Genomic DNA, 26,835 nt, shown 5'->3' on the forward strand with positions numbered 1-26,835 from the left:
GTCAGGGATGCTACTCCCGGTATTTCCTGATTCCCAAGAAGGATGGCAGACTTTGTCCAATCCTGGACCTCAGGATCTTGACCCTCTTTCTGAAGCAGGAGAAGTTCAAGATGCTCACCCTTGCGCAGGTTCTTCAGGTGCTGCTGGAAGACTGGATGGTGTCGATCGACTTTGCAGGATGCGAATTTCCACATCCCCATCCTGAAGTTACACAGGAAGTATCTCCGTTTCACGGTGGGTTCGCAACATTACCAGTTTGCGGTCCTTCCGTTTGATCTTACTACTGCACCTCGAGTCTTCACCAAGGTGATGCTGTGGTGGCAGCACATCTCAGAAGGTCAGGGATACGGGTATTCCCTTATCTGGACGATTGGCTGATCAAAGCAGAATCTCCGGAGAAAGTGCTCCATCATTTGCAAGTCACAACTCAGTTGTTGTACAGATTGGGTTTTTCGATAAATGTGCCCAAATCTCACCTGGTGCCCTCCCAGCGCAACCTGTTCATAGGTGCTGTACTGGATACAACTGAATGTCGGGCATTCCCTCCACCTCAAAGGATTCGCGACATACAGGAAATGATTCCTTTATTTTACAATGGAGCGGTCGTTCCAGTCCTGAAGGTCCTTCGTCTGCTCGGTCTGATGGCTTCCTGCATTTTGTTGGTCAACCATGCACGCTGGCACATGAGGGCACTCCAGTGGTGCCTCCGCAGGTAGTGGGTATCAGCACAACGGAGATCTCAGGGAGTCTGTGAGGATCTCCGGAGAAGCTGCAGCGGATCTGTCTTGGTGGAGCGCGGAGGGCAATCTGTCTCAAGGAAGGCCCTTCCACCTTCCTCCGTCGGTTGCCACAGTAATAACGGATGCATCCACTCTAGGGTGGGGTGCTCATCTGGGGGATCTGGAGATCAAGGGACTTTGGTCTCCAGAGGAAAGGTTGCTTCACATCAACCTTTTAGGGTTGCGGGCAATACGTTTGGCGCTCAAGGCCTTCCTTTCCCTTCGCGGTCAGTCGGTTCAAGTCCTGACGGACAACACTACCGCTATGTGGTATGTCAACAAGCAGGGAGGAGTGGGGTCGCGATGTCTCAGCAGAGAGATTCTTCGTCTCTGATCCTGGGTTCAGGACCATCAGATGTGTCTGATTGCAAATCATCTGGCCGGAGTTCTGAACGTACATGCAGACAGTCTCAGTCGGCACTTCTCGGCCGACCACGAGTGGAGGCTTCATCCAGAGGTGGTTCGTCTCGTCTTTCGGACGTGGGGGACTCCTCAGGTGGACCTGCTTTTCCACTCACGAGAATGCTCGTTGCCCGTCATTCTGCAGTCTCCAGTATCCAATGTAGGGAGCTTTGGGGGATGCGTTTCAGTTGAGTTGGGACTCAAGACTCCTTTACGCGTTTCCTCCCATACCCTTGATTCCTCGGGTTCTGAGGAAGATTCGCCAAGACCGGGCCCAAGTCATATTGATCGCCCCGGATTGGCCAAGAAGGGTGTGGTACACAGATCTTCTCCACCTCTCCTCGTGCCCGCCGCTCCATCTCCCTCTCAGGACAGATCTCCTCTCTCAGATGGAGGGGGAGGTTCTACACCCCCACCTCCAGACCTTACACCTTTATGCATGGAGATTGAACGGGGCAACCTGAATTCTTTTTCTCTCCCACTTGATGTGGTGGATATCTTTTTTTCGGCTAGGGGTGATTACACCAAGTCTATCTACTCATATAGATGGTCCAAATTTGTCACTTGGTGTGGGGAGAAGTCCATTGACCCTTTGAAGGCTCGCTTGTCTGACATTCTTCAGTTTGCGCCTTCTTTGGCTCAGCAAGGGTTTGTTGTAGCTACAGTGAAAGGTTATCTTTCGGCCTTGTCGGCATTTCTCTGTCTGCCGGATCAGCCGTCCCTATTTAAATCTATTGTTTTAAGGTTTCTAAAGGGCCTTACAAATACATTTCCTCCTACTCCCTTTATTGCGCCTCAATGGGACTTGAATCTTGTGCTCACTTTCTTGATGGGTTCGCCTTTTAAACCTTTGCACAAGTGTCCCTTGAGACTGTTGTCTTTTAAAACGGCCTTCCTGATTGCAATTACCTCGGCAAGAAGGGTAAGTGAGCTTCAAGCTCTTAGTTCAAAGCCCCCATTTTTGACTATTCATGCAGAACGAATGGTACTCAGGACCAGGGCTGCTTTTTTGCCTAAGGTGGTAACCCCTTTTCATCTGGGGCAATCCATTACCCTCCCTCCCTTCTATCCCCCCTCACCCTTCCAAGGAGGAGAGACTTCACCGATTGGACCCTAAGAGGGCGGTGAGCTTCTATCTGGACAGGACCAGAGAGTTCAGAGTGGATGACCAGCTCTTTGTTGGTTTGGTTAGAGCCAGAAGAGGCAATGCAGTGCACAAGCGCACACTGTCGAGATGGATTGTCTTGTGTATCAAGATATGCTACTCTCTGGCGGGTAAGGAACCTCCTGAAGGTTTAAGAGCTCATTCTACTAGAGCAAGGTCTGCTACATCTGCTTTGTCTAGGGGTGTACCTGTAGAGGACATTTGTAGAGCAGCGACTTTGGCTTCCCTTCACACTTTCGCGAAGCATTACTGTTTGGATTCCGAAGTGAGGAGGGACGGACACTTTGCGCGTTCTGTCCTCCAGGATTTTCTGGTTTAGGAGAGTGGACACCCTTCTTCGGGAGTGGGGACTGCTTTGGGACTCTATTCACAAGGTGAGGAATCCACTGGCAGATGTATCCATCAGAAGAACACGTTACTTACCTTCGGTAACGCTTTTTCTGGTGGATACAGTATCTGCCTGTGGATTCCTCACATGCCCACCCGCCTCCCCGTTGTCCACTCTTCTATACCTAAGATAATGGCAATGTTTTAATGTATATATGTTACTGGCAAAAGAAGTGTGTTATTATACTTGAGTTGCTACATTGTCTTCACACTGTGTGTGTTACTTTGACTTTTTTGTACTGTGTACACTGTGTATATAGCTACTGTTATCGGTCCGTCCGTGTGCCTCAAAGGCACGGAAAAAAGGGCGGAACTGATGTCATCACGCCGACGTAGGCCTATTATTGGGTCGGTGATGTCAGAGGAGCCGCGCCCGATGCCGTGCTTCTGTGACGTCCACGTCGGCGTGGAGCTACAAAATAATTTCCGAATGTTGCTGACGCAGGGGGATATTCAAACAGGTTTGTGTATGGTTGCATTCAGGTGAGCTGGTTGGGACACACTGGAGACGGGCGAGAGACTTCCTCTGTTCACTTCAAAGGGTGCTTTTTGATTCAGTGATAGATCACAAGGAAAGGGCCTGGACACATCTCAGGAAGTTGATGGGGTTAATAAGGGAATCATAAAGAGTAGGACTGGGAGCCCAGGATTAACCTTAAGATGGACATAACCCTGTGGCTGACATCCAGGTGTGAACTCTAGTCACTCTCATGGCCTGTGTTGTCAGACTATCAGCTTTGGAATCTCTCCTGCAGCAACAGACAGCCTTTCAAGAGGAAGCCATAGAAGGGTAAACTTCAAAAGAAGCAGAACCCCAACATAAAACTTCAAACACCCAGACCTTAAATCACTTTTGGCATCAGGAAATGAACAAGGAAAGGTTGAGACCACAAAAATCGGCCATCTACCTAGCAGCCGAACAGGCTGTGTGAGGAGGTGAAGCTTTGCAAGGATTCTGCTTGAGATCAGGAGCGGGGGCCAAGGCCTGCTAGTCTCCTTGCATGGAAAGGGGACATAAGTAAGGGGAAATTAAGACCCTTAGTTCTGTAGCTGGGTGCACCTTTGCCTACCTGCTTGCTAAGACCAGTGTGTTCTGTGAGGAAGGAGAGCGTTGGAGAGAGTGAGATCCTGTGGGGAACATGACTAGTCAATTCCCAGTACGAGGTGTGAGGAGATGACTGTGCACTGAACAGGTCATTTCCCGTGTACAGGATCCAATCAGTGACCCGCGTCTGCAGGAGAGGGCCACCATTAATTGAGTGCCATACGGGGAGAGTGAAGCCTGTACCGCCTTGTTGCAGCCACCGGTATGCCAGGAGGGGCCACCGTGGAAGTCATTTTTACTGACCAAGCACCAAGACCTGTGTGGGCCATAATGGCGACCATGTATGCCAAGAGGGGCCACTGTGTTATAGGTGGCTGTGCAGTGAAGATTGACACCTTGTCAATGGGTATTGCGGCAACCCCATATGCCAGGAGGGGCTGCGGGTACTGAGCAGTAACAAGTTCGGGCCATTGCCCAGGAAAACTAAAGCTGCAGCCTGTGGGTAGGAAATAAGTGCTAAGACCTGCCCCCTGGATTACTGAGGACATTGAGAGAACTTCGCTCAGGAGTACGACGATCCTAAGAGTCAGAGTGGACTCTTGAGTAAGGCCTATTAGTGAGCATTTTCTGAATGCGGCAACCAGTGAATGGGGAATAATTACGATCATATTAAACACTAGAGCCCCGACCTCAAGGGCATTATGTTATTGCTTACTATTGAATATTTATTTTTAATATAAAAAAAGTATTTGCCTGGACATTGATTTATTGACATTACTGAGTGCACTTTGAGTTAGGAGTTGCGTTCACTAAAGTGTAGCAACCCCACCCTCACCCCTCAAGAGAGCCTTTGACTTCTCATACACTGCTACCACTGAGAGACAAATGTAGAATGGGTACTTGCCAAGTTGGTCAGGGACCTAAGACATCAGGAGTAAAAGGCCTCAACCACCACAGTAGAGCCAAGTAGTTCCTGTGTGTATCGCAGCCCTCTGAAAGGAGTTCTGAGAATACATTACACAACAATTACACTCTGGACATCTGCATATATGGTTTATGCCATGGCATTTTTTCCTGTGTGTTTGTTTTAATGAAAGGCATTTAACTCAAAGTAGAATGCATTGTCTTTTTGGCCAATGTGTAGTAGATCTTAATGCAGAGTACTAATTACCTCAAAAGATTACTTAGCTGATGGTGCTTCTGCATTAGAGGAAGCATAGGAACAGACTCCATTTGTGTGCAGAGTTAGTGTGCTGTAGCGGATGCAGAGGGCGACCTCTGTCAGAGTTGAGCCCATGACAGTTTATGGTCGGACAGAGGATGTCGGTACCAGATTCTCATTCGGTTCGGCAACAGCATCAATGAAGGAGGGATGACATGGAATCTGAGTGTACCTCGACCTGCTACGGTGTTACCAATAGCCCAAGGAGCTCGAGGCGCATAGGAGTCAACTGCAGAATTGGGTCCTCAATCAGAAATTGGGAACAAGATCGATTGGCACTTTTAAACCCTGATACTTCTGTTTAGATAGAGAGTGACGGTATGGGGTCAAGTCTTGCATCACCTTCTTAGGTTTTCGCCTTGACTTTGACTTACCAGAGGTCTTCGACCGCAAAAAAGACTTCTTGCAGGAATAGACTTGGGAGTGGGTCTGGGCACTTGAATTGACACAAAACGAAAATGGGACTTACGTGATGCCAGTGACTTCTTCCTGTGTTCAATGATATACAGCCATGCAGTCCCATATTGTTTTCAGATGTATGAGGGTACACTCATCACATGACTTAAAGTCATGCACCAAGACCAAACACCAAAGACACCACATGCAGGTCCATGAGTGACATCTGTTTTCTGTCTCAAGACATGGCTTTAAGCCTGTAGTTTAAGGAGGAGCCTTGTTCCATTGCACACTGGATTTTGTTTTGGGAGTCGGTGAAAGACTGACGAAAGTGGGAGCAGAGTCTCAGAGGCACATCCGCAGATGTGGAGAGAAAGGAAATTACACCAGGACAGAAAGGAAGGCTGTTATATACAGCTCTGCTCAGTCGCTTTCAAGGTGGAACAAAGCCTATGTAGATCTGCAAAGCACCACCTTGTGATGTGTGGGAGAACACCAATGGAAAATGTCCAAATTCAGTCTGGAACCTGTGGAATATTCTAAAGGTAGGTAATCTGCTTGAGCAGTATCCATTAGAAAAGTGTTTTGCTCTTGTCAATTTGCTATAGTCTGGTAATGAATGCTAATTCTACCTTTGTACTATATTATTAATTGCGAAAATGTTTTATTAGTACAATTGCTCTAAATAATGCGTCATTGGCCTAATTTATTCTTACTGCAATTGGCACTACATATATATATATTACCTACTGGCGGTTGCCATTAGGTAGTTATAGTTAGGACCATGTTTCCATAGGAAAAGCCGTTTTTGACTTGGCTATATCTTTGGTGCGGGGAGACGAATCTTCATGACATTTTCCCAAAAAATTTGACAATCACTTCAGTTGCAGTCAGGAAAGTTTCAGGGTGATTTGTGAAGTTGGGGGTCGAGAAAAAGTTCTCATACGGATTTTGAGTACCACAGGCTGAACGGAATTACACCAAATGTGGCATAAATCTAGCTCTTGGTCCTGAAAGCAAGCTTTTTTGTGATCTGGTGTAAGTCTATTCAGTAGTTTTAGAGATATTAACTAAAATCCAAATTTGTATTTCTAGGGGAGTGAACCCAACTGTGGTGTATCCGCGGCTCCACACGCCACAACAGACCTCTCATTGGCTTGTGGCTACCTGAGAGAAGAGTTGAAGCCACCAATTTATATCTCAGAGAAACTTACCCCGTGTGTGTGTTAAAAAAGAGGGTAAAGCAAGTGTACAGTGATCAGAAATGCCAAAATAATTAAAGTCTCACATCCCCTCCATACAGAGAATCTAACTGTTTCACATATCCATACATACACTCTCACACCCGCTCTTACACCAAGACAGTCTCTCACATCCAGACACTCTCACACCCACTCACATACCAATACAGACACTTTCACACCCACAATTACACTAGTATAGACTTTCACACCCACTCACCCTGACACTCTCGCACCCATACTTAGATTCAGACACTCACACCCACTCTTACACCCATACAGACACTCTTCCATCTACTCAAATACCCATAAAGATCTTCTAACCCAGTTACACTTATACACACTCTCTCACACTGACTCACACACCCATACAGACACTTATACACCCACACTTATAACCAAAGAGACTCTCAAACCCACTCACATACTCATACACAAACTGTGACAGCCACACTCACATACACATACTTACAGTCTGAGACCCACTCTCAAACCCATAGACACTCTCACACCCACTCACAGACCCATTCAGCCACTCCCACACCCAGTTACAGACTTATATATTGTCACTCACACATCCAGTCTTAAAGTTTACAGGTTACAGTTAGGAAATAAAATGTTTTAAAAATTTAAAAATTAAGTGAATAAAACAGAGGTTATAGGGACGTTAAAGTTAGGAAACACAATTTAAAAAACCTTAGAAATTCACTGAAAAAAACAAAGGTTACAGGGAGGTTATAGTTAGGAATTTTAATTTTTTTAAAAACCTTAGAAATTCACAAAAAAAACCTTTATAGTTCAGCTCAGATTTCACTAGGACAAAACCAGTAAAATTCAGCAGCTATAGTTACCTGAGCTAACTATAATTACGACCCCGCAATACACTGCTTATGATCTCACATATTGCATCACTCAGGCTGTCAGCTCTGACATTCAGAGGCCCCACTAGTAGATTGGTGGTTAACCAGATCTCCTGGCAGTGTACCCAAGACCAAAGTCTCAATGCCTCCAGACAGAGGAGGTGAGACACTAATCCCCCTTTCTTGTTGACATGCCACATCACTGTTGAGTTGTCCGGCAAGATCTGGACCAACCGCCCTCGGATGGAGGGGGGAAAGTCCTTGAGCCCCAGCCAAATTGCCCACAGTTCCAACATGGTTAATATGAAAAACCATCCCACAATTCTGGTTTGTCATTTTCCCCCAACAAGCCACTTCTGCTGTAGTGCTGGGAGAAATCACGATGGAATCTGACAAGTCCCCCCTCATGTATTGTAGCCACTGCCTGAGGAGGCACCACTGCAATCCAATCCAATCTTGATTTGCAAAACGCGGCTGTTGACCCCTGAGCATATCCAGATGCTGAGAGTACGGCTGTCGGAGCTTGTTCGAATAACCAGGTCTTGAGTCCTTTTCTTAATTCCACCAGGGTACGTGAGGTCTGTAGGTAATGTGGGAGGTCATTCCAAGACTTTGCGGCAAGGTGGGAGAAAGAGTCCTCCACTGCTGCTGCGGCGGATGCCGGGGGTGTGAGCGAAGAAGAGTGAGGTGGAGCGCAGGTGTCTGGAGGGATGGTGGGAATTCAGTTAGTGATTTATGTACGCTGGTCCTTGGTTGTGAAGGGATTTTAAGGTGTGGATCAGCATCTTGAACTGTCATCTCTTCTGAATGGGGAGCCAGTGGAGCTTTTTGAGGTGGGGGTGATGCGAGTCTGTTTGGGAGGTCTAGGATGAGTCTGGCTGCTGAGTTCAGTATCATCTGCAGCCTTGATGTGGTGTGCGGTGATTAATGCATAGCGTGCGTTGCCGTTGTCTAGTCGGCTTGTGACCAGGGTTTGAGTGACGGTGCGTCTGGTTTCAATGAGGAGCCCCTTGAAAATCTTGAAAAGCACTCGGATGCTGAGGAAGCAAGTGGATGAGAGTGAGTTGATCTGTTTTTTTTTTCATGGTAAGCTTACTGTCCATGGATGATGACGAGGTTGCTGGTGTGGTCGGTCAGAGATGGTAAGGGTTCTAATTGGGGGTCTACCAGGTGGTGTTCGATGGGGAGGGGTTTTCTAAGATCAGCACTTCTGTCTGGGGTGTATTGAGCTGTAGACAGTTGTTTCTCATCCAGTCAGCAATGTTCGCCATGCACTTGCTGAAGTTTGTCAGCGTGGCGGCGGGATCTTCTGACAGCGCGATGGTGAGCTGGGTATAGACGGCTTAGGATATGATGTGTAGTTCATGCGATTTTACGCCATTGGTCAAGGGAGTCATGTAGGTGTTGAAGAGGGTGGAGCTGAGAGACTAACCTTGAGGGATGCTGCAGATGTTTTTCTTAAGTTCCGAGGTGAAGGGCGGGAAGCAGATTCTCTGGGTTTTATCTGTGAGGAAGGAGACAATCCACTTGAGGACGTTTCCTCATATTCTGATGTTGCGCAGCCTTTTGATCAGGGTGTGGCGAGATACTGTGTCGAATGCTTCTGTGAGGTCGAGGATGAGGGCCGACAATATTACTTGGTCGAGGAGGGACCTGATGTTGTCAGTAGCTGCCAACAAGGTGGTTTCGGTGCTGTGGCTTGTGTGGATTCCAGATTGGGAAGTGTCCAGAGAATCATGGTTCTCCAGGTGTTCCGTGACTTGGCAGTTGATGGCCTTCTCAAGGATGTTGGCGGGGAGGGGAGCAGAGAGATGGGGCGGTACTTCTTGAGTTTGTTGGGGTTAGCAGATGGTTTCTTGAGCTGGGGATGGACTTCTGCCTGTTTCTATTCTACAGGGAATGCGGCTGTGGTGATCGATGCATTGAGGATGGTGGTAAGCTCGATGCTGATCGTCTTGCTTCAGAGGATGAAGATGTGGTGAGGGCATGTGACTGAGGGTGCTTCTGAGGGGACTGAAATCATGATGGCTGTGGTGTTTTGCGTAGTGAGCTGGTCCCAGGTAGTGAGCAGATGGTCTTGTTCTTCGTTTGTCGGGTTGGGATGGCTGACAAAGTTAGTGGGTTGGGGTTCGAAGTTTCTGTGGATGGTGGATATCTTGTTGTTGAAGAAGTCCGCCAGGGAGTAGTGGAGTTCCTGTGAAGGAGTGATGACATTTTCAGTGGCTGACGAGCTGGAGAACTCTCTGACACTGTTGAAGAGTTCCTTGCTGTGGTTGGAGTTTGCTTTGATGCTGTCGACCAGGGAGCTTCTTTTTGTTTTTTTCAGGAGTTGGAGGTAATGGTTGAGGGTGGCTTTGAAAGCAGTTTGTTCTGCTGGCTCCCTGCTGGTGCACCATTTCCTTTTGAGTTGTTTGCAGGTGGGCTTCGAGGTTCTAGATCTGTTGTGTACCGATTGGCTTGCATGGAGGATCTTTTAGACTTGGTAGGTTTGCGGAGGGCGACTGCACTGGCGCAGTCTGTGATCCAGGTAGAGAAGTTCTTGTCTGCCTGTTCGAGGTTGGTAGCGGTGTGAGGATGCGAGGTGTTGAGGGCATCGGTCCATTGTCTTACTGCAATCCTGTTCAGCTGTGGCTTGGGGTGGTGCCAGGGAATCCTGAGATGGTGAAGTGGATGATGGTGTGGTCGGTCCAGGTGAGCTCAGTGACATGGCTGTACTGGATTCTGTCGCTGGCCGTGAAGATAAGGTTGTGTGTGTGTGTCCTGTGATTTGGGTTAGGTTGGTGACCAGCTGGGAGAGGCCGATGTTGCTCATGCTTTCAAAGAGGTTGGCGATGTTAGTATCACTGCGGTCGTCGAGATGATAGTTGAGGGCGCCAAGGAAAATGCAGTTTCAGGAATCTAAGGTGAGCGGGCTATGAAGCCGGGAATGACGCTGCAGAAGCTGGGGCGAGGCCCCAGGGGTGTGTAGGCGAGGATGTCCCTGATGAAGGGATTGCTGTTAGTTCAGATTTGGAAGTTGAGGTGTTCCATGATCAGGGTGATGTCCTCTGCGGTGGTGGTGCAGTGGATGCTCTCTGGCAGTGAAGTGCAGTGTTGACAGGTGAAAGGTCCAGCCGTGGGACAGGGGGAGGTGTGGCAGCAGTTGTTGTCAGGGAGTCCTGGGTTGAGGACTTTGAATTCAGCAGCAGTGTACCTTTGGGTGTTGGTTGGGCCAGGGGTCCTGGCATTGGGTGGAGACAGGTGCAGACAGGCTTGTGTTTGACACGCCGGCTGCACGTCCTCACTGTGGTCTCCATAAGTAGTCCTGGGAGGGGTTAGTGGGTGGAAGGATGCACAGTGCTGGAAAGATAACGGAGGGAGCGGTGAACAGAGTGGGGCTAAACAGTACCAGAATACGATACAGTAGTAAGGAGAAATCAAAATCACACAAAACACAAAAATACAGTGCAGCAGAGAGAGTTACAACGCACTAGAGGACAGGCAGTCCCAGTGTAAGCAAAGAATGATCCGTGGCAGCGGAGAGCGGCGTCTTGTCCAGAGGTCTGCAGGGCTTTTATATGCCAACATGCAAATAGGACTAGAAGAATGCAAAAAGTCAGAAGACTTCTGAGTCTTAGAATCTTCAGGACTGGAACTCGTGCACCTTGCAGAAAGGATAGCATATTTTTGTGAATGTCAGTGATCCTCAAATTTGGAGGAAAGGCGCGTAGAAGGGTGATGTTTTGTAGTGACCCTATGAACTGGAGTCGTTGGGAGGGCCACAGGTGAGATTTGGGCTAGTTGATTGAAAAGCTCAGGTCAAACTGCAGGGACGTGGCTGACTGAAAATGGCCCAACAGCACCGCTGGCGAGCCAGCTCTGATTAGCCAGCAGTCCATGTAAGAAAAGATTTGGATGCCTGACTTTCTAGGATGGGCAGTAACCATCACCTTTGTGAAGCCTTGAGGTACTGATGTTAAGCCAAAGGGCAGTTCCGCAAATTGGCAGCGGGCAAACCAAATACTTCTCCAAGGACTTCTGCCAGCAGGACAGGGATGTGGAAATATGCATCCTGGAGGTCGAATGACACCATCCAGTCTCATGCTCCCACACCAATAACACTTAAGCTAGGGTTGGCATCTTGAACTTTTCCTTCTTGAAGAAGAAGTTCAATTCCTGGAGGTTGGTAATTGTGTGCAGACCATTGTCCTTCTTGGAGTACCATCCCTGACCCTTTTCCTGGTCTGGCACTAAGCCCAGTGATGCTTTCTGTAGGAGAGCTGCCAGGTCTTGTAGTATGTCCAGGTGGTCTGCAGTAGGGGTGAAGGAGAGCAGAACCTGAAGGAAGGGAAGGGTGTAACTTGTTTACACAATTTGCAGAACCCAATGGACCAAAGTAATGGCCTTCCAGGTCTGAAGTAAGGAAATCCGGCCTCTTACAGCTCTGCATGGAATTGGGGGAGCAGACTAGGCCTGCTTATCAGTTGGAGCTGGGAAGGAGAAAGGTTGCTGAGTGGGTACATAGATCTTTCCTCTGGTGCTGCCTCTGACCTGCCTGACCAAAGGATTTGGTTGCTGCCGGGTTCGTGATTGGTATTGCTGCTGTTGGCGAAAGGAGAATCCCCTTCACAAGCCACAAGAACATCGAAAGTGGCAATCTCTGAAAGGGGCGGTAGTTAAAGTCTCAAGGAGCAGGCTGTAGCCTTGCTTGCCTAAAATCTCTATAACGCCAATTTGGCCTTGTCTCCAAGCAAACGACCTCTACCGAACAGCAGGACAATTGTGGAGGACCCAATGTACTTACCATGTCAATTATGGGGAGAAAGCATGGTTATTGGGGTCCCGATTAGCAGGATCCCTGCAGACTAGGCCAAAAACACACTGACACCAGGCAAAAAGTGGGGGTAACCATGAAAGCAGATCCCACTTTCCCACACATGGTATTTCACATAAATGTTGGCGTGTGAGGAAAAATCAGAGAGCAAGCGTGCTCCCAATCTATATTGAAGACATGGAAACAAGGGAGAGAAGTCGTTTTGTCATACAAATTATGATTAGGGCTCTAGAAAGCTAAAATTAGGACACATTTTCTATGACTTTTTTATTATCTTTCTCATCTATGGCAGTAAAACATTCGGACATGCAGACTGAAATAGGTACTTTCAACACCAGCAGCAGTCTGTAAGTTAACGCCTTAGTACTGTACTTTCCACACTGTTCTAATGAACAACTAAATAGCTAATATTCTGTGTCTATGACAAAAGTGTGGCACATCTGAGCACCATCTATATGAAATCAAGGCTGTATAAATGAAAGCATTTCAGTGACAGGGGATAGCAGTAAATGAAGAAAAGAGGGGGTCACAGAAATTACGGTTAGTGCTCCAGAAAGCTCAAATGAGACCAAGTTTTCTATGAGTCCTGAAACATCATCCATTTCCGTAAAACAGTCTGACATGCAGAGTGAAACGTACTTCCAACACCAACAGAGTCTGTCAGTTCAGTCCCTAGTAATCAACAGCAGCTTCACTACAGCGTTCTAATTAACAACTTCCTCATTAACATTTTGCATTCAAGACATCAGGGATCCACTGAAAGGCATGTTGTTGGAATAGTAGCTCTTGAATTGAAAGCCTTTTCCAAAGAGCAGGTTGAAGTAAATGAGCACTGAAATATTAATGCAGGCATGAAACCAGAGGGTTAAAAATATGAGGTGAGGTGTGAGTTTGTAGTAATTTGAGGCAGAATGTATTTTTAAAGGGGCAAAATAAAGTGTGACGTCTGCACAAGCACAGCATTCCTTATGCACATCAGCCTACCCATCTTCTCAATTGCTTGACAGCTCCCTAACTTAAAAAAACAAAAGATAAAGGGATGCTACAGTTATGTATGCTAATAAGGTCTCAACATACCTTACACACACACACACTCAAGGCACAGGCAGCGGCACAGGCAATACACTAACATCCTGCTGCACAAAAAGTACCAGTCGTATACATCTTAACTTGAGAGCTTTTTGCGATTGCACATTAAACTCTTCTGCCTGAACAGCAGGCCCAGGAAGCAAGGATTGATCTTGTTAATGATGAAACCCTGGCGCCGCGCCTTGATTTTCCACCACGCTGCATTGCACAGACCCCCAGTGTTATTATGAAAATGTCCCTAGCAAAAAGACGCTGCGCCGCATTACCAGGGCACCGATTCATCATCGCCCGCCCGACTCCTGCTCATCAACAAGTCTGAGTGATGAAAAGGCCCAATATTATCCTGACAGTACTTCATGCACAAGTCTCGATCACACATTATTACAGCATCCATATTAATTTTCAGTGACACGCGTCCTCGGCCTGTTCAAATTAGGAAAACCAACGAGGGGGAGTTGATGAAATACCAGCATAGCCACAGCTCATTGCATTCCAATTTGCATGCAAATGGTTTATCTGCAGAATTCCATTCCCGGCAACCCGGCAAGTGAAAAACAACAGCAATCTGCACTTCAGGGCCACCGTACAGGGGCTAATGAATCGCAAAGACAGGCGGAAGTGACAGACCTATGAGGGGGTCGATTTCCACTGGCAGCTGGTACGGCTGGTCCTGCACAGCACCTTGATGGGCTGAAATGTCAGAAAATAAGAAAGAAAAATCAATCACTATAGGCAATAACCTTCAAAACATACAGATCAAACGTTAGGCATGTCTTTAATATGTATCCAAGTACCTTTTGCTCTATTGTTAAGCTTATAAAAACGAGAGCAAAGCAACTAAGTACTGTTTGTAGGCCTGTATAGGATAATGCATTTCAGAAGCTCTGTAGGGCACATGTGCCATCGACCGCTATTTCGGCCCCGAGCCATGAGCTGCGGCAGATGTCTCTATGGCAGTTCCACTGCCACAAAATGACGTGGTGGAGAAAGCTGGAAATAGACTTTGACAACCAGCCATCTGCTGGCTGCGTACACGGCTTTGCTACTTATCCACATGACTAAGACTCGGAGGATTAAACATTTGCAATGCAGAAAAGCAGACCGAACCGTTCTCCTCTCCCCAGCTCCCCAACCAACAAAACAAGGACATGAATACAGAAAGATGAGCTTATAACCACAATACCCTATGTGAGCACGTGACAGAGCTCCAGGCGCGAGAAGCTGAGAACTTGTAGCTATGGAGGAAATGGGCCACACCAGTGACTGTCACCGGTTAGAATAAGGACCATCAATTGAATCTACAACCAAGGTTTTAGGTTTCCTTAAAATACACAAGTTCCAGAGGTGAATGTGGTTTGCAACTGTAAAATGGAGTGGTGGACAGAAATGGGATATGTGTATGTTTAATACTGTACATCGCCTAGTATTGGCTTGCAGCCTATGTGTATGCACATTCAAGATTGGAGGAACTGTTTTGACCAGCATTACCCAATTGTGGTCTTGTATACTTAACTCTTTTGTGTCTGGTCACACTCTAGAATTTGCAGCCAATTAGAATTGCCAACCCCCCTAGTTTGGAAGAAAATGCGGAATCAAAGGATTCAAGTTTGTATAAGTGGGTACATTTCCAATAAAATACAAGAATGAGGTTTACCCTCTTGGCTCTCAAATCACTGAAACACTGTTGTGCTGCTCTGCACTGGTTAATTTAGTTCTTGAAAGGTTAGAGTACGTATATTTGTACTAGACACATCCCAAACAAGGTGAGCTCGTCTCATCTCTCGACCTCAAAGGGTATTGAATGCACAAATATAAACAAAATGTAGTCCCTAATAAAGTTTGTCATTCTTGGCTGTCTCTGGGAATCCCGTATTACAGAATTAATGCTGTATATTTACTGCCCTTTTGAACAAGTGTCCGTAACGAAGGAAGAACGCCCTAATCGGGAAATGAAGAGCCTACAACTTACTAGTCCTTCCCTTCCGCCTAGCCTTTCCCCGTGAAACATTTTCACAGTCTCATCACTATACTATTAAACATCATCCTCTCAATGCAGGTGTCTCATCAAGAGCAGTTTGAAAGAGCCTGCCCTCAGGTTCTCTATATCATAATTCAGATTTGACTCTACTTTAAAGGCTAGAACTGGCTATTTCATTGCTTTCTTTAATCTTACCTCTAACATTATAGAAATACAATTTCATTACAGCATTTTATGCGAGGCCTGCTTTCATCTGCTACGAGGAGGTTGCAGAATATGTTCCATTAAACACCATTTCGTGTGCATGTGTGCCTTGAAATAGCTCATCTTTTAACAGCTTCGCATATTCTTAAAGATTTCAGGCCTCACATCACAAGTCCATTCGGCTTTAAGGTTGTTTTCTTTTTCTTCTGTGCCTAATGAACAAGTTACTTACCTTCGGTAACGATATATCTGTAAGAAACAGTAGTTCGTATTAGATTCCTTACCTTAGAATAACCCCAGGCGTCAGTCTGGATCCGGAAACTTTTGCGTAGCAGTACCCCTGCGCGTCGGTAGGCGTCGTCTGCAGGCGTCCCCTGCGGCTCCGCGTCGTCGGCGTCGTGCGCCGTGATGACGTCGCTGGAGTATATAGACGCCGCCTCCGCGCGCTGACGTCAGTTCTTTGCACACAGCTTTTCCGCGCCAGAACACGCAGAGCCATGTGAGAACTAACACTGGTGCCATTTGAAACTAGGGCCCTGAAAGGGATGTCCTTAACCCTAGGTATCAGTTCGCAGAACGGGGAGGACGGGTGGGGCGGTAAGGAATCTAATACTAACTACTGTTTCTTACAGATATATCGTTACTGAAGGTAAGTAACTTGTTCATCTGAAAGAAACAGGTTAGTATTAGATTCCTTACCTTAGAATAGATACCCCAGCAATACCAACCCCGGTGGTGGGTCTGCGAACCAATACAACCTACACCAGAAAGTCCTGGAGGACCGAACGGCCAAAGAAGCCATCCCTCCGGACTTGACTGTCCAGGCAGTAGTGCCTCGCAAAGGTGTGCAGCGAGGCCCACGTAGCCGCCTGGCAAATGTCCTGCAAAGGGACTCCCCGGCCCAAGGCAGTAGTAGCCGCCGTAGCCCGAGTGGAATGGGCCCTCAGCCCAACAGGAGGCTCCTTCCGAGCCAAAGAGTAGCATGCTTTGATGCACAGGACGACCCACCGAGAGATGGTTAGTTTCTGTACCGCCCTTCCCTTCTTCTCACCCACGTAGCCAACAAACAGTTGGTCATCCACCCGGAACTGGCGTGTGCGATCCATGTAAAATGAAAGCGCACGTTTTGGGTCCAGACGATGGAGCCGCTCTTCATCCTTTGAAGGATGCGGAGGCGGGAAGAAGGAAGGCAAGGTGATGGACTGCCCAATGTGAAAAGCAGAGACTACCTTGGGCAGGAAAGAAGGTCTAGTCCGAAGAACCACCTTGTCAGGATGAACAGACAAGAAAGGAGGTTTAATAGAAAGGGCCTGGAGCTCACTCACTCTCCTGGCAGAGGTGATGGCAACCAGGAAGGCCGTCTTTAAAGTGAGAAGACGGAGAGGACAGGAATGAAGAGGCTCAAAGGGAGCACACATCAGGAAAGTCAGAACCAGGTTCAAGTCCCACTGAGGCATCACGAACGGAGCAGGTGGATACATGTGCGTGATGCCTTTCAAGAATCGTAATACAATAGGGGACTTGAATAAAGATGGCTGATCAGGTAGCCTTAAGAAGGCGGAAAGGGCAGAAAGATAGCCCTTGATAGTGCCCAGAGCAGAGCCCTGCTGGGCAAGGGAAAGAAGGAAGAGGAGAACCTCAGACAGAGGGGCAGAAAGGGGGTCCACAGCCTTTGCTGTGCACCATGCCACAAATCTGTTCCACCGGCAGGCGTATACCGACTTTGTGGAGGGACGCCTGGCTGCCAGAATAACATCACAGACTTCAGGAGGCAAGTCAAATGGCCTCAACTGTCGCCGCTCAATCTCCAAGCATGGAGGTGGAGACTGGACAGGTTCGGGTGGAGGACCGTTCCCTGCTGCTGCGACAGAAGGTCCTCCTGAAGGGGCAGGCGGATCGAGGGACCGACTGTCATGCTGAGTAGATCGGGATACCAGTACCTTCGAGCCCAGTCCGGAGCCACAAGGATAACTTGGGCCCGGTCGCGCCTGATCTTCTTCAGCACTCTGGGCAGAAGTGGTATAGGCGGAAAGGCGTACAACAGACCGCAACTCCACTCGCGCCGAAAGGCGTCGCCGAGCGAGTGCCGTCTTGGAAACTCCAACGCGCAGAACTGATGACATTGCGCGTTCTCTTCTGTGGCGAATAGATCTAACCAAGGCTCTCCCCATTGCTGAAAGAGGCCTTTCGCCACGTCCGAGTTCAGACGCCATTCGTGATCCACCGAGCACCGACGGCTGAGTTCGTCCGCCCTGGCGTTCAGAGAACCTGCCAGGTGTTGAACCGTCAGAGTCACGCCCTGACGTTCCAGCCATTGCCAGAGACGCAGAGCCTCCTGGCAAAGGGTCCACGACCCCACACCGCCCTGTTTGTTGCAGTACCACATGGCGGTGGTGTTGTCCGTGAACACCTGCACTACACTCCCGTTGACAAAGGGGAGGAATGCCTTCAGTGCTAGGCGAATCGCCCGTAGCTCCAACATGTTGATATGGAGCCGGGACTCCGCCGGAGACCAGATGCCTCTGATCTCCGCCTCTCCCAAGTGGCCACCCCAGCCCTGGAGGGACGCGTCCGTCACAACCACGTGCTCCGGTTGGGGAAGGGAGAGGGATCTGCCTCTGACCCAATCGCGGTCCGTAAGCCACCACTGCAACTGTCTCGCAGTGCCCTCCGAGATCAGGACATGGTCGGATAGGTTGCCCTGATGCTGGGCCCACTGAAACTTCAGGTCCCACTGCAGAGCCCGCATCCGCCACCTGGCGTGATGCACCAGTAGGATGCAGGAGGCCATCAGCCCCAGAAGCCGCAGCGTCAACCTGACCGAAACCCGGGATAACGGCTGAAAGATGGGAATCAGAGCCTGAATATCCCGGACCCGCCGTTCCGGGGGATAAACCCGAAACTGCGCCGAGTCGAGAACCGCTCCGATGAAAAGGAGCTTTTGAGAGGGACACAGGTGTGATTTCGGCACATTGATGGAAAACCCCAGCTCGTGCAGGAGGTCTGCCGTCATCTGAAGGTGGTGGACGACTGTCTGGGGCGAGCCCGCCTTCAACAACCAGTCGTCGAGGTAGGGGAAGACTGACACCCCTAACCGGCGCAGATGAGCTGCGACCACCGCCATCACTTTCGTGAACACCCGTGGGGCGCTGGTAAGGCCGAAGGGGAGCACGATAAACTGAAAGTGCTCGTGGCCTACCGTGAACCGCAGGTAACGCCGGTGGGCCGGCAGGACGGGGATGTGAAAATACGCATCCTGCAAGTCCAACGCTACCATCCAGTCTTGTGGGTCTAGAGCAGCCAAGACCTGAGCCAAAGTCAACATCTTGAACTTCTCCTTCCGGAGGAAGCCGTTGACGTTCCGTAGGTCCAAGATAGGACGCAGGCCTCCTTTGTCCTTCTTGGGCACCAGAAAGTAGTGGGAGTAGCAACCACACCCTACTTCTGGCCCAGGAACGCGCTCGATGGCCCCCTTGGCCAAGAGGGCCGTAACTTCCTCCTGCAGAAGTGTCAAGTGGTCCCCCGACACACGGTGGTTCTGCGGTGGCATGGCTGGAGGAGTGGACTCGAAGGGGAGGGCATAGCCCCTTCGGACAAGCTGCAGCACCCACCTGTCCGATGTTATCGCGCGCCAGCGGGAGTGGTGATGGCGAACCCTGCCACCCACTGGCGTCACGTGAGCCCGAAAGCTCGGACTAGGAAGGCTTGGACGCAGCAGCGGAGGGAGGCGTGGACTGACCACGCCGCTGGCCTCTACCGCCACCACGGCGGAAACCACGGCCGCCACCGCGCTGGGGAGCGCTCTGCGTCGCGTGGCTGGCAGCACGTGTGGGACCTCCCCTCCCTTGGCCACGAAAGGGCCGAAACGAACCCGTCTGCTGGCGCTGGGTCGAAAGACCCAAGGACTTGGCCGTGACCCTGGAGTCCTTGAAGCGCTCCAGCGCGTGGTCCGCTTTGTCACCAAACAGGCGACTGCCATCAAATGGCATGTCCATGAGTGAATTTTGGACATCTGGCGAGAAGTTGGCAGATCTCAGCCAAGCATGGCGACGAATCGCCACCGTTGTGGACATCGCCCGACCCAGCGAGTCGGTCGTGTCAAGACCACAACGGATCGAGTACCGCGCCGCATCCCGGCCTTCAACTAAGGCCCGGGTGAGCTTGTCCCGCACCTCCTGGGGGCATTGCGGCAGACACTCCTCGACCGTATCCCACAGGGAGTGGGTGTAGCGGCCCAAGAGGCACGCGGTATTACAAGACCGCAGTCCAGCGCTCAAAGAGGAAAAGACCTTTTTACCAAATTGGTCATACCGCTTTGATTCCCGATCGGGCGGAGCCGACGGAAATGCGGACTGCGAAGTGGAGGCCTGGATCACCAGACTCTCCGGGGAGGGATGGGTGGATAAAAAGGCAGGGTCGTCCGAGCATGGACGGTGACGCCTTGCAACATTCCGGTCAACCGGCGCACCAGAAGCGGGCCTGGACCAGGTGCCCAAAAGGACATCCGTCAGGGCCTCATTAAACGGCAGCAGAGGCTCCTGGGGGCATGACTGCGGTTTAAACACTTCGGTCAGAATGTTCGGTTTGACCTTCGCAACGGGGAGCTCAAGGTGCAAGGCCTTGGCAGCCCTCATCAGGACCACCGAATAGGCAGCACCTGCCTCAGACGCCACAGGGGACGGGGAGACAAACCCAGGGTTGGGCGACTCGTCCAGGCCACTGGCATCACCCAGATCACCTACCCAGTCCACATCATACTGGCAGGCACGGGATAGAGGGTCCTCAGACCCCTCCCAACCCTCTCCATACTCATCCTCATCATACCCATATTCTGGGTCGACGATATAGACATCGGGGTCAACGGGCCCCATCGGCGTCGGATCCGGCGTCGGCCGACGCCGGTCCGACTCCGCGTCCGGAGTCGGGGAGGAAATGGGGGTGGCGCCGCGCGGCGTCGGTGCCGGGGACCCGACGCCGGCCGGAGCCGACGGCGGAGTCGCTGCACCACGCGGGGGCGGTACCACGGGTAGGCCCACAGGAACCGACACCGGAGAGGCCGGGAGACCAGCCGGCGACGAACCAGAGGGAACCAGCGGCGCCGGGGCCGGAGCCACCGGCGGCGTCGGGGCAGGAGCACCCGAACCACTCGGGCCCCCAGACGGGACCGACGGGCCCGCAGGCGCCGTAGGCCCCGCCGGAGGAGACCTCGCCCTCATAGCAATGAGGAAGGCCTCGATCTCCTCACGCGACGCGCCTTCCCCAGGGACCGACGGGTATGGGGTAGACGGCGTCGGCGACCCACGCGGGGCCGCGGGGGTGGGGTCACCCGAGCCCCCGGCCGCATCACGCGGGCGGCGGGGGGATGTCGGGGGTGCGATGGCGACGCCCCGACTTCTTGTGCTTACCTGACGAACCGGAGGAATGGTGGCGACTCCCGGAGCGCCCATGGCGGCTCCGCGATCGTTCCCTCGACCGCTCCCTCGACCTCCGACCGGACCGGGACCGCTCTCGACGCGGGGCCGACACCCGGAGCTCGAGAAGCTTGCGGGACCGCTCCCGCCTAGCTTTTCCAGTCAAGGCCCGACAGTCGACGCAGGACTCCACGTCGTGGTCCGCGCCCAGACACCGGAGGCAGAGTCGATGGTGGTCGGTGACCGACATCATGCGGTCGCACTCGTCGCAACTCTTAAATCCAGGCATCCTACCGGCACCGTAGAAAGATTTAGTTTTTACAAACACTTGGTCAAAAGACCGGAGTACTGCTCTTCGGATCTGCGCTAACTGGCGCGGAAAAAAGAACTGACGTCAGCGCGCGGAGGCGGCGTCTATATACTCCAGCGACGTCATCACGGCGCACGACGCCGACGACGCGGAGCCGCAGGGGACGCCTGCAGACGACGCCTACCGACGCGCAGGGGTACTGCTACGCAAAAGTTTCCGGATCCAGACTGACGCCTGGGGTTATTCTAAGGTAAGGAATCTAATACTAACCTGTTTCTTTCAGATATTGTTGTCTTGCATTTTGTTAAACAGTTATTTTTTTCGTGTTTCAATATCTTATGATTCCACAAGCTGCTTTGACGGATTCTGAGTCAGGTGTGCTACTGAGAACTCCAAGTCCAACACACTTCCATTTTCTATCAGAACATTCATATTTGTATCTGCCACTGTCATCTTGAACATGGCCATTTCCTCGGCAAAACTTAAAAATCACCCTCAAATGCTGAAGTTGTGGGGCGTTTTTCATATTAAACTCTATAAGTGCATTTTTTCCACTCTATACATTGAATTCACACGTTTACTGGGACAGAGCTATTACAATTAAATCAAAATGACTAAGTGTTCTAGCGTGTTTTTCTGGCTTATTCCAACTAATCCCCAGTTAGGCTTCCGCTCCATCTTTGTTAGAATAGCTCTATATTTTCTAGCTCGATACCGCATGCAGCAAAATTTGCACTGTTTATTTCCTATGACATATTCTCAAAGAACTCGCTGAAGAAAGTCTTTTTATTGCTTTTAAGGCTTTCCCTGCTTGCAAACTGTATTGTATTAATTCACAATTGTTTTCTGTTGTTTTTGTAACTAGTTTGCTCTGGTATCTCCGGGTGGCATTAGGTAAGAAAGGGTGAATTAATATTCTTTAGTGGGTTAGTGTTTAGATGATTATTAGAGGGTTACGTGACTCAAATTATGATTCGCAGTAATATGCTTGTATCGTACAGACGTAACAGTTGCAATAATTTCTTAAGCTAAAAATGGGTATATAAACCATTGAATTGGTGGGTGAGCAAGGATCTTTTGGGTCTCTACTAGGAATACTGCCGGATTTTCTATGAATTGGGGAGTAGGTCCATTTGCCGGATTGTTTTACTCATTATTGTATTATTTCAGAGCCTTCATAGTAATTGATTTCTATAAACGTACTCTGATTCAATGAGAATGCTGTTGCATTTTTCTATTTTCTGAATTGCACTTCAAACCTTAATAAACCTCCATGTTTTTGCCTAAATTTCTGATCTCCAACTTCCTTTTTGAGTAAGCCTTTTATTACGGACTGTATTTTGAAATGCTGTTTTGAAGTTCATCCCTGGGACACATTGCCTCATAGACTTTGAGGTTAACACTGTGCCCTACCACAGAGATAAAAGGGTGTGCCACTGTCTTGCAGATTATCTAAGCAACAGCGCGCCCACAAGTCATCCTTCCCTGCTGTTTTGAAAGTGAGCCTTGCGTGAAGTGCAAGGCTTCTTGGCTCTGGTTCTTAGATGTTAGCACTATGGTTCATAATCCACACTATACTGTCCAGTATCTAGGAGAGACACTTGCAATAAAACTCAGCGTGCACAAAGGGTTTTAGAAAAGATTCACCACTGCACCAAATAAGAGCACTGGCCCGATCTCCAATTCTTGGTGATGGGTGTTGAATTCAAGGTGCTCAACAGCTCTTCTTTCATGCTTGTTTCTTGGACTGATCACTTTAGTTTTTTACAAAAGCAAGATAAACGACATGCCAATAGCAGCTGCACTGTAAGCAATGGAGTACCGCCAGCACTCGTTATTGGGGTTATTTTAATTACTTTGAATCATTATTTGAATCTTTATTTGACTTCAATCCCTTCACTTGTACTTTTGGATATTTGAGGTGCTGTACTAGTTAATTAACAAATAGTGAAGAATTAACACAACAAAGGACAATGTGTCTGCATCTTCAAACCTGAAATTCAAGTATGCCTTCATAAGTATAATCATAATGATTGACCCTCTAATTTCCAATCTCCTTCCTTTTCTAGCTGACTCCTTTCATTTATCTATACCTTATTCCACATATCCATGAAGGGAAGGTAGAGAGATTCTCTATATGTATAGGGGGATCGCAGAATGCAGCCTCCCTATCTCAATAATCTAACACTAAAGTATCCTACCACCAGTAGCGGCTCCTGGAGGGGGTGGTTGCGCGGGGGAGGGGCAGGGTGTGGGGTAGTAAACTCCGATCATAAGAACAGGTTACTTACGTTTGGTAACACTCTTTCTGGTGGATACTTTATCTAACCGCAGAGTCCTCACCTTAGAACACTCCCCAGGCACCACACCGGATCCAGAAACTTTTCATCAGCAGTGTTCCACCACGCTGCTAGGTGGCACCATGCAGTTCCACTGAACAAGGTAAGTGAAAGAGCAGAGCTGCACATTAGTGCCACTCCTGCAAGATGATATCAATTTTTTCCTTTTCTGTACCCTCTGACACAGAGAGTAAACAATTGTTGGTGCCAGTGGGCTCATCTCTCACTCAAGAGCTGTATAGATTGTTAAAGAGAGGGTCTTCCAAAGAAAAGGGAAGTTGGAATGAGTGAGAAATCTGCAGTTAGACAGAGGATCCACCAGAAGCAGCATTACCAAAGTGCAGTAACTCGTTCTTCTGATGGATACTTCTAACTGCAGATTCCTCACGTTAGAAAATATACCAAAGCAGTACTTTCCGTGGTGGAGGGTTTGTGGAGATGGGTTCAGGCCAAAAAGTCTTGCAGGACCAAGCAGGTGAAGTGTCCTACCCACTGGACCTGGCAGTCCAAAGAGTAGTACTTGGAGAATGTATGCATTGATGATCACGCGATGTCAAGGACAGACACTCTGCAAACAAATTCCGTGGTACCAGCTTTAGCCGTAGTGAACTGGGCTCTTAGATTTCCAGGGGCTGATTCTTGGTCAGTGCATAGAAGATCCTGCTGCAGAGGACAATCCACCTCAATAGTGTCCTTTACTGCAGAGACGTCGCTTTCTTAAACCTGGAGAGCCCTTAGAAAAAGTAGACCGTCCAACATAATATTTACTGGTGCAATCTATGTAAAAGCATAAAGGTCTTTAGGGACCAGACAAGGGAGCCTCTCCTCTGCTTTTGAGGGGCGAGAGAGAGCAAAGAACACAGGCAGGGCGATGGACTACTCTACATGAAAGGGAGTCGCTACTTGTGTAAGCATGCCAATGAGATCCTTGGCACCAACTTGTCTGGGAAAAAGGTGGTTATGTTGGTTGTGCCAAAAGTGCATAGAAGTTACTTGAACAACGACCTGACATCGTATCGGCTCAAAGGGAGTATGCATGAGAACTGTCAAGACCGAATTAAGGTCTCAGTGTGGCATCACAAACTGGCTGAGAGGGAACGTATCTCCACCCTTTAATACATCTCAGCACAAGAGGTAATTTAGAAAAGGACGTTGGTTCAGTAAATGCAAAAGGACCAGTAAATAACCTTTAATATAGTGCACTGAAACGAGTTACTTAGCTAAAGATAAAATAAACAAAGGGACACCTGATAGCTATGCGAGCATGCGCCACACCAGGCCACACTTTTGTCCCAACAGCTGACAAATGGATTTCATGCAGGGGCACCTGGTGGTAAGGATGAAATCCACCTCAGGCACAAGCTCACACTTAGTTCATTGGTAATGCTCAGTCTCTAAGCATGTAGATGTAGACTGTGCAGATTCGGGCGGAGGACCCTGTTCTGCTGCTGAAATAGAAGACCCTCCCCAAAGTGGTAGCCTGATCTGAAGACAGATGCTCTTGTCCAGAAGTTCTTAGTACCACACTCTCCTGGCCCAATCTGGAACTGCAAGGATGATATTTGCCCAGTCGATCTTGATCTTTTCAGAGCTCAGGGCAGGAGAGGTCAGGATCAGAAGTCGTACAGAAGCCCTGAATTCCATTTCACATCTCTTAAAGAACTTTCTTGTGTAAATATGAATGTGCAAAATTTTTGAAATTGCACGTTCGACGGTGGCAAATCGTTCTAGCCAGGGTTCTCCCCATTGTTGGGAGGTGCATTGCACCATCTCGGGATGTAGATGCCATTTGTGTTCGGCCAGGCGCCGCCTTCTCAACTTTTCTGCTCTGGCATTCTTCAAACCTGTCAGGTGGCTTGCTATAAAAAAAATGCCCAGGCGCTAAAAGCAGCTCCAGAGGCGCAAACCCTCATGGCACAGGACCCCACTCCACACTGTCTGTTGCATTATCACATGGCAGCAGTCTTGTTTGTGAGAACCTGCACCTGCCTTTTCTTGATGGATAGCAGGAAGGCCTTCAGAGCCAGACGAATGGCCCACAACTCAAACTGACTCATGTGATGCCAAACGTCTGTTGAAGGCCAAAGTTCTCCGAGCTCTTCCTTCCCCTATATGGCCTCAAAAGCCCAGCAGGAACACGTCTGACACCACCATCAGGTATGGGTAGGTTAGTGAGAAGGGTCCGCCACTGGCCAATTTTGTTCAACCAACCACTACTGCAGATTGTGAGCCGTCTCCTCTGAACTCTGGATGACATTCGTGATATTTACTTGATGCTGCGTCCATTGGAACTTTTGATTCCACTGCAGAGCCAGCATATGCTACCTGGCATAACTGACAAGGAGGATACATGAGGCTAAGAGGTGAAGAAAACTCACAGCTGCTTTCACCGTAATATAGGATCAAGTCTAAAACATCGGGATCATAGTCCTAATGTCCTACACACATTGAGGCAGAGTGAAGGACTAGTACTGCACTGTGTCCATGGCAGTCTCCACAATGGAGGCTGCCATTGGGGGTGGTCTATGATTGACTGTGGTGAGCCGGTCTTCAACGAACAGTCGTAAAGTTGGGGGAAGAAAAATATCCCAAATCTCCAAAGATGGGCAGCAACCACCACCATCACTTTAGTAAACACCCAATGAACGCTGGTGAGGCCGAAAATATACTGCACTTGGAAGGAGAGAGGTTAGTTCTTATTTCTTGTTCTGAAAAAGGATAATCTCCTGCTTATTTTTGACATTTGATCCCTGAATGCCTTCTGGTGGAAGTACAAATTCAGAATGCTCGCACTAGCTAAGCTCCTCTTCCATAGATGATCCAGCTTCTTGGATTCCCTATCTGGTGGAGCGTTAGAGAATGTGCTCTTGGAAGTTTGGACCACCAAGCTCTCAGGGGTGTGGTGTTGGGAGAGGAAAGTGGAGTCGCTGGGGGCTGGGCAGTGGCAGTGGCGTCGGGCAATAATCCTATCCAAGGGAGCCCTCATGATGGGCCTGGACCAGGTCCCCAAAATGACGGAAGAGCTCGCCTGCGGTTGAAGCACCTCTCTCAGGAGGTTAGTCCTGACCGCCACCATAGGGAGCTCGAAGTGGAAAGGCTCGGCCGCCCTACGCAATGTCACTGCATAGGAAGCTCCCTCCTCTGTAGCCACTGTAGGAGGAGACAACATGCCAAGGTCTGGGGAGGTATCAAGA

At 49.2% G+C, this 26,835-nt stretch overlaps 1 protein-coding gene across 2 annotated transcripts in view; it reads right to left on the bottom strand.

Moving 5' to 3' along the window:
* The window catches only part of LRBA (LPS responsive beige-like anchor protein), a 2,244,423-nt gene that overhangs the window by 143,029 nt on the left and 2,074,559 nt on the right, over positions 1–26,835 (bottom strand). For both annotated transcript variants that reach the window (XM_078676915.1, XM_078676916.1), the window contains exon 51: positions 14,027–14,089. In XM_078676915.1, coding sequence (XP_078533041.1) covers positions 14,027–14,089 — 63 coding nt within the window. The remainder of the gene's footprint in view (positions 1–14,026; positions 14,090–26,835) is intronic.

Source organism: Lissotriton helveticus, chromosome 2_1 (assembly GCF_964261635.1).
Source record: "Lissotriton helveticus chromosome 2_1, aLisHel1.1, whole genome shotgun sequence".
NCBI lineage: Eukaryota > Metazoa > Chordata > Amphibia > Caudata > Salamandridae > Lissotriton > Lissotriton helveticus.